Here is a 7846-nt window from a genome sequence, read left to right as displayed (position 1 = left end):
GTGTGGAGAGAGGGATGGGCTGTCACCACGTAGATCCCCTAGAACTGTCAGACTATACCACCTCCCTGAAGGGGCAGCCAGTGTGGAGGCCAAGGGCACAGACTGGAACCGACAGCCTAGGTTCCAGTCATAGCTTCTGTGACCCTGAGCTACCTCCTCACTTCCTGTGCCTCAGTTTCCCTATCTGAGTGTGGCTAATGAGGGTACCTACCTTGGGTCCTTACTGAGGATTAGATGAGTTAACATTTGTGACGGGCTTAGCACGGTGCCTGGCACAGTCAGGCTGTGAGGATTTGTTAAAATAAGATGTAGTCACTGTTGTAGTGGCTCAGGGGAAAGCACAGACACGGTGTAAGTTGGCCGGGCATCTGCAGGGGCTCCCCACACCTTCCTGGGGCATGGATGGAAAATGAGACTAGTGGGGAGGGGGTCACCAGTGGAATGGGCTCCCCTGAGGAGTACGGATGAATGGAGTCAGGGTCTGCGGTGGGAAGGCTGCTTCCTCCACTGGGCCCGGGTCACCAAGCTGGTGATTTGGAGGGAGGGAGGCAAGGAAAGGGGTGTCTAGTTTGTGGGAAGAGAATGAATACTTAACAGATCCCTAAACCTTCCAGCCAGGGTGAGACCTGGAGCTCCCTGCACTTGACTCAAAGTGCCATTGAGGAGCTACCCCTGGGACTCCACTGGTGGGCGGCGGAGCAGATGCCAGGGTCCGCAGTGGCGTCCGTAGGGACACGTGTCCAGAGCAAAGGTCCCAGGACACCCGAGTTTATCCCCTAGAGAGAGGAGACCCAGAGCCGGGCTGGAGGAGGGTCCCTCTTAGGAAGGTGAGGGGGCAGGGCAGGTGCCGGTCTCCCCTCCGCCACCCCCCTGCTGTCCACAGGATGGAGTCATAGAGTCAGGTGCTCTCCACCTCCAGTGTGCGAGAGGAGCCCGGGGCTCAGGGCCAGGATCCAGCCCCAGCCCGCCACTCGGACCTGCGCTCTTTCTCTGCTCTGGGCTGCTCCAGCGGCAGGTGCTGCCAGCGAGGGCTTCAGTGTACAGCGCCGAGCAGCGGGGCTGGAGCTGGGACACTTTCCCCTGCCATCCTCCACCTCTGCCACTTCCTCCCCAACACCCACGGGGTGGGGGGTCGGAGGGCCCCAGGGGGAGCCTCTCAGACTCCCTGCTAGCCCATCCCCCAGGTAGCAGCCAGAGGCGCAGGAACAGAAGCTCTTTCAGCTCAGCTTTATGGACTTAAGATCGACACAGGCCCACACCCTGCCGTGCCAGGGCCAGTGGGCAGATGAGGGGGGCAGCTCCCTGCATGGACCCTGGCGGTGACCACCGGAGCAGCCTCCCATGTGCCAGGCCCTGTGGGGACAGCCGGGGCTCTGAGAGGGGAAGCCCCATTCCTGAAGTCCCTGGCCACCCCACCTAGTGCCCCCGCGCTACACAGACTCGGAGTCTAGCCCCGGCTCTGCCTCCATCTCGGGTTCCGAGGGCCCAGTCCCTGGGCTCGGCACCGCCAGGGCTTCGAGGCCACCGGGCTCCTCGGCGCTGGTAGGCAGGGGCTCAGAGTCCACTTCGGCCTCAGCATCCTCCGTGTCGCTGGCCCCGCCCTTGGTGCCTGGGCTGGGCGTGGCGTCCTGAGAGCGGCGCAGGCAACACTTGGTGGCGACAGCCATGAAGACCCCGGCCAGGGCCACCTCAGAGCCTGCCAGGTAGAAGATGATCTCGTAGTTCTTCAGCGCGTCCACCAGGCGGCCTGCGGGGAGGGCGGATGGGGAGGTGAGGGCCTGCGGGGAGCCCACCCTTCACACCCACACCGTCAGATAAGGGCAGTGCTCTTGGCGGAGCTCACGGGACACACACACACACACACACACACACACACACACACACACACACACACACACACACACACACACACACACACACACACACACACACACACACACACACACACACACACACACACGGAGACCAGTCTTTGTTCCCATTTTACAGATGCAAAAATCCATGAGGATTCTGCCATTTGAGATCTTAAAACTGTCACTTCACCTCCCTGGACCTCAATTTCTTAAGTGATATGGGGCCTTTGGTGAGGCAGCACTTCACAGTTTACAAGGGACCTCCTGTCCTCGGGATTCCAGCCCCACATGTACCCTGGGACTTGCCCAGCTGGGGGTATTTGACCTGGGAGTGGGGACAGCACTGGGCTTAGCCCTGCTCTCCTGGGGGCCCCCAACTCTTGTCCTTTCCACTCAGCCTCCTTGGTCTTCAGGAGCCTGGCTCAGCTCTCCCCGCAACCCCCAGGCCTCCCCCCTCCCAGGAGGCCCCGTGTACCCAGGACTGAACTATCATTAGCATGGGGGCTGGGGACAGGGCTTGTAGAACTCTTGTTTCCTTCTGTGTATTTTCCAAGTTTTCTATCACAGGTACATGTTACTTTCATACTCGGCAAAATCTTTTAATTGCAAATATTTCCCCTAAAGTGTGGTTCCTCAGTGGGCTCCCCCCTCTCTCGGAGGCATCCTTGTGGCTGTCCACACCAGGCTGTGACCTCTCAGTCTGTATCTCTGAGGCCTTGGGGAGGTTCCCTGGAGTCCTCCAAGCCAGCTGCCCGCCTGAGCCCCTCTGAGCAGTACCCCAAACTTGCCTTCCTGACCCCTGCCCAGCCAGCCAGTCCCGCCCCTTCCACACACAGCCCTGTGGTGTCCCTCACCTTCTTCTCACCCCACGTGCCTTCTCTGCCTATTAGATCCACCCCAGGGTCACCCAAGAAAATGGAAGATGGGTCCCTGAGCCTCTGGCTGGTTTTATAGCTTTTGGTGGTTGGGTTTGGGGGCTGCTCACACAGAGGTTCAGGTTCAGTGCAATTCCCACTGCACTGAAGTGGAAATTCAAGGTCAGGTGAGGTGACAAAGCTTGACGGCACTCAGCTAGCCCAGCCCTGGAAGAATGGGCAGCTCACCTCATCTCGGGTGCAGCCTGGGCCCTAGCAAAGGCGGCCCCCATCTTTGCTCCATCCTACAGCCTCACCTCAGCTCTCTCCTGCTCACAGGCAAGCTTCCTGCTGTTTCAGGGATAACTTGACAACCCAGCAAGACCCTAATGTCCCCCACCCCCACCTTTCTGATCCTAGCTCCTGCCTTACTTGTATAGGAACAGTGTCCCCCAAACACTCCCTGTGCCCTCTCCTGGGGGGTCCTGCCCTGCCCTGTGAGACTGCCTTTATGCCAGCCCCTGCAGGAAGCCTTCCCCTACCACCTTGTCATGAGGATTTCCTATGATGTGTAGAGCACCCAGCAGGCGGTGTGCACGGTGGAAGCCTCCCGTGCCCGCCTCTCTGTGAGCGTAATGAGCCCTCCCACTCTGCTCCTGGTTCCCCAAGGACTCTCCCTACTCCAGTCACCCTTAGAGGCTGGGGACACTAAAGCACTCAGATACAGTGTTTCAAAGGTATGGGCACTGAGCACTGGGCAGGGCCCCGCTCTGATTCTGGGACTGCAACCTGTACTGGGCCTCTGTTGGCACCGCCTGGAGGGGAGGGAGGCTAACTGGCCATGGTAAGGGGAATCTACCCCACCGGGCTGTCTCTCCCCCCTCCCCACCCACCATGGGTCCCTTCCCCTCTCTCATCCCTGGACGTTCCATCTGGGATAGGGAGGGGCTTCCCTTGGGCTTAGGGGCACTAGGCCGCGTCACCCTCTCCTCCTGTGGCGCGCACCGGCAGAGGGCGGTCCGATGAGCACAGCCACAGCCTCGAGGAGTAGCACTAGGCCCAGCGCACTGGGGAATCGGGCCGCACCCACAGCCGCCATGAGCACCTCGAACTGCAGGGCGCCCACCATGCCGTAGGAGAGGCCGAAGGCGACGCAGAAGGAGACAAGGGCGCCGTAGGTGCGCGCGCGCGCGCTGCTCAGGTCCGTGAGCCCGTTGGCCATCAGGGCCAGGCTGAAGAGGTAGGCGACATGCGGCCGCAGGCGCGCCAGGCCGGCCAGGGCGCCGCACGCCGGCCGCGCCACGATGTCTACGAAGCCCACGATGGAGAGCAGGAAGGCAGCCTCGGAGTCAGGCACGCCCGCGTCCTTGGCGTAGTTCACCAACAGGATGGCGGGCACGAAGAGCCCGAGCGCCATCAGGAACTTGGTGACGGCGTACACCGCGAAGGCGCGGTCGGTGCACACGGTCACGTCCAGCAGGCGCCGGCGGGTCCGGCCACCAGAGGGCGCCTCGCGCAAGCGCAGTCCCGCACTGTCCGCCGCCGCCTCCCCGGGAGCGTCGCCCGCGCTGTTCCTGCGCGGCCGCGGCCCGGGTGGCGGCCGCATGACGGCGCCGCACGCGCAGCAATGCAGCAGGAGGCCGCCGAGCAGCAGGAAGCCGCCGCGCCAGCCGAAGTGCTCGAGCAGCTGCTGGCCGAGCGGCGACAGCGCCGACAGGAACACGGGGCTGCCGGCCGCCGCCAGCCCGTTGGCCAGAGGCCGCCGCCGCTCGAAATACAACCCCAGCATGATGAGCGACGGCTGGAAGTTGAGGGCCAGGCCCAGGCCTGTGGGCGAGGCGGTGCTGTGGCGGGCTCCCCGAGGGTGCCCCCACCCCAGGCCCCGGCGGGAGGGAGGGGCGAGGTCCCGACAGGGTGTGCAGACCCCGGGGTGGGGGGTGGGAACGGGGCCGAAGGATGAGGACCGCCCCTCATGGGGAAACTGAGGACAGGAGGTCTTGCAGCAAGGGCTGCTGACCCCCACCTGCACCCCGACCCCCACGAGGAGGAGAGCAGTGGGCGCCCTCACCTGTGAGCACCCCAGCTGTCAGGTATAGCTCCAGGAGGCGCGTGGCAAAGGATGCTAGGACCATGCCGGCCGAGGCCAACAGTCCACCCACCAGCATCACCGGGCGACAGCCAAAGCGGGTCACGAGGATGCTGGACACCGGGCCTGTGGGCAGGGCAGGATCACCAATCAGGCTGGACCCCTCTGTGGCAGACACTCCAGGCTTTGTACCTCCCAGCCTTGAAAGACGGCTTGAAGGAATGAGGTCACCCCCGGTTCATAGAGGGCAGTGTTGTGGCCAAGGTCACTAGCTTGGCTGGGACAGACCAAAGAGAGCCATATGGGGGGATGCAGGGGAGGAGCCTCTATACTGGTCCCCAGCCCTCCTGAGAACACGGAACATAAAGCAGAAGGGGCGGACCCCATTCGCTTTATTAGCTTCACAGCTGGAATCACAGCTTGAGCCGCCTTCCTCCCCAGGCTTCCCCCATCCCTCTCCTCCACCCCTCCACGCTGCCTGGCCAGGATATCTCCAGCATCTCCCCCACTCCACAGGTGGTTAGAGCTTTGGGAGTGGGAATCTTAATTAGATCTTAGTTTTCCCACCTGTAACACAGGCGGGTGTGGGTCTTTTGACAGAAATGGAGGGGCCCTTCCAGGTGGCCAAGCTTGACAGGTCAGCCACCTGGGTGCGGGCTCCACCTCTGGCCGCTGCCACCCTCCTGCCCTCTGCTCCCCTCTCCGGTGCTAATGTTTCCACAGGAAGGAAGGGGTTTCCATGCCCACCCCGAGGGGCCTGGGGGAAGATGCTCAAGGGGTCGGGTGTCTCCTGGTCCCTGATCCCGATTCTCAATCCTGGGCCTGGGGGAGGGGGGAGGGATCCGCGAGGGGGCGCTGACCTGTCCCGTAGAGCATGGCGAGCATGATGGAGGATACCCAGGCCGTGTCGCTGTAGCCCGCGCCGAAGTCGCGCATAAGCGCCCGGAAGAAGACGCTCACGGCCTTGGGGAAGCCATAGGCGAAACCGGTGACCACGAAGCAGGCGCCCAGCACGGCCCAGCCCCAGCCGCCGTCTGGGGGGCCAGGGCCCCGCCGGGGGCCTCTAGTGCCCATCGTCACCGCCTCTGCTGGAGGAGAGGGGACAAGAGGAAGCGGCGAGGGTCTGTAGCCCAGACAAGAAAGGGGGATGGAGACCCCGGTGTGGGAAAACTGAGGCACAGGGCTACCCACGGGAGCCCTGCTCGGGGAATGGAGCCAGGAGGGGAAACCGAGGTAGGACCTCACCCCGAATCTCCCCTCCTCCAAGGGGCGTGAAGGATGAGGGGTGGGTAATAGAGTCGTTCCCACCTGAGTCTTAACTTCAGGAAGACTCCCTCTGGAGGATACTCCTTGCCCCTCAGGACCTAGTAGTGTCAGGAGAGGGGGTTCGGATGAGTGGGAAAGCCGACAGCCAGTGTGTGACCGGAGGCATGTGTGGGCACCGGCAATGTCCCCAGGGTGTACATGTGAGGGTCTCAGGGCAACGGAACAAACAAGGAGTGGGGTGGAGGGGGAGACAAGTGCCGGTGGCAAAATGGGTGGAGTTCGTTTTCCTCCTTGGCCTTGATTTTTGGTACCTGGTTTTTCTCAGTGATCAGGAATGTCTATTGTCATTTAGAAAATTATGAAAGGAAAACCAAAACATGTTGTAACAATGTTAGCCTCGTCCCAGAAGCCAAGGGAGCTGAGTTCCAATTCATCCCAGCTTAGCCATGGATTTGCTCCGTGACTTGGGCAGCTCCCCTCCCCTTGCTGAGCCTCAGTTTTCCCACCTGTAAGGTGGGTGACTGAACACCCCAGACCAGCTGGGGATCTTGGTGTGGGGAGGGTCAGATCTCTGGCTCCACTGGACAGATGCAGACCTTTGAGGGGGCACTGGGAGAGAGACCCTCTGCCCTCCAAACCCTTAGCAGCCCCCAACACCTCCACATTTCCAGAGCTCCACCCAGGGGTTCACACAGCACCCCTATTGCCCCCATAACAGACCAGGAGGGGGGCCTCACAGGCAGGATAGACCAGCCCACAGCTGGAGCCTCCCTCCCTCCTGCAACTCCTCTGCGCTGGGGTCTCCCGCCTGGCCTTGGGCAATGCCAAGGGCCCCGTGGGACTCTGCCCCTGCCCCACCAGGACCAAGTTCTGGCTTGGTCACCACAGCTGCAGCCACCTGAGGACCAGGACAACAGGTGGTCCCTGACAGCCGTCGCTGCACACTTACCTGAGCCGTCCCGTGGGTTTGGGTGTCCAGCCTCGCATCTCCTGAGGCCTGCGGGGAGGGGCCGCCCCACTGGCTCCCCTGTGAAAGCGTAGCCCGATGGGGGCCGCAGCTGAAGACTCCCAGGCTTCCCGCAGATCAGCCACTCAACAGCTCGCTCCCCCAAGCCTGGGGCTTAGTGTTCCCCACCCCCATCCCCTCTAAGAGGCTTTCCGCTGGGAGGGGAGAAGGGCCAGGCAGCCACCGCAGCACAGGGCCAGGCTGGGCCGCGTGGTGGGGCCCCCCGTCCCAGGCCCATCCAGGGAGAGCTAGAGATAGGGGGGCCCCTTCACCGCCTGGAGTTTCGGGCAGAGAACACAGAGAGCCCTGCCCTGGGGGGTCCGAGTGGTACAAAGGGCACAGCCCTGCCCTGGAGAGACCCCACCAGCCCTAATCACCTCAACTCCTCGCCCGCCCTCCGCCCCCAGGCCACATTCCAGGAGGGGCCTCCATGGCTTTCCCCTGGATAAGGCTAATCCAAGCCAGAGCCTGGGACTGAGGGGGGTGGGGATGGGCCGGAACAAAGGGTGCTGTGTCCCAGGGCACCCGAGGGTGACTTGCTGATGGTCCCAGGCCTCAACTACTGCCATCCGTCCGGCTCTAGGGAACCCACAGCAGAAATGAGCCTGGGCCAGAGAGGGGGGGATCCAGCTTGCAGGAGTTAGGCCAGACCTAAAGACTTAACTTAAAATGAGGGATGTGAAGGGCTGGGAGGGAGTGAGGCCTCCCAGGGAACTGCCAGTGACATTTAGAACCTTCTGGACTCCCTTCTCAGTGGGAGGTCTCCATCCCCACCCTGTCC

The 7846-nt window shown here is 62.4% G+C and overlaps 1 protein-coding gene across 2 annotated transcripts; it reads right to left on the bottom strand.

The window, feature by feature from the left end:
- Positions 1 to 1319: 1319 nt before the first annotated feature.
- On the bottom strand, positions 1320 to 5867 carry SLC16A8 (solute carrier family 16 member 8). 2 transcript variants are annotated; one of them, XM_030856001.2, is made up of 4 exons: positions 5654 to 5867; positions 4776 to 4919; positions 3713 to 4534; positions 1320 to 1747 (listed from the first exon to the last, which is right to left on the bottom strand). In XM_030856001.2, the coding sequence occupies exons 1-4, from the start codon at positions 5865 to 5867 to the stop codon at positions 1431 to 1433; spliced, it is 1497 nt and encodes a 498-aa protein (XP_030711861.1). In that variant the 3' UTR covers positions 1320 to 1430. The 2 variants fall into 2 exon arrangements, with proteins under 2 accessions (XP_030711861.1, XP_060162497.1); XM_060306514.1 differs by lacking the exons at positions 3713 to 4534; positions 5654 to 5867 and having other exon boundaries at positions 4776 to 4903.
- Positions 5868 to 7846: the final 1979 nt, after the last annotated feature.

This window comes from Globicephala melas, chromosome 10 (genome assembly GCF_963455315.2).
Source record: "Globicephala melas chromosome 10, mGloMel1.2, whole genome shotgun sequence".
Lineage (NCBI taxonomy): Eukaryota > Metazoa > Chordata > Mammalia > Artiodactyla > Delphinidae > Globicephala > Globicephala melas.
The sequence above is the reverse complement of the archived record's forward strand: the minus strand, read 5'-3'. Positions and strand labels throughout refer to the sequence as shown.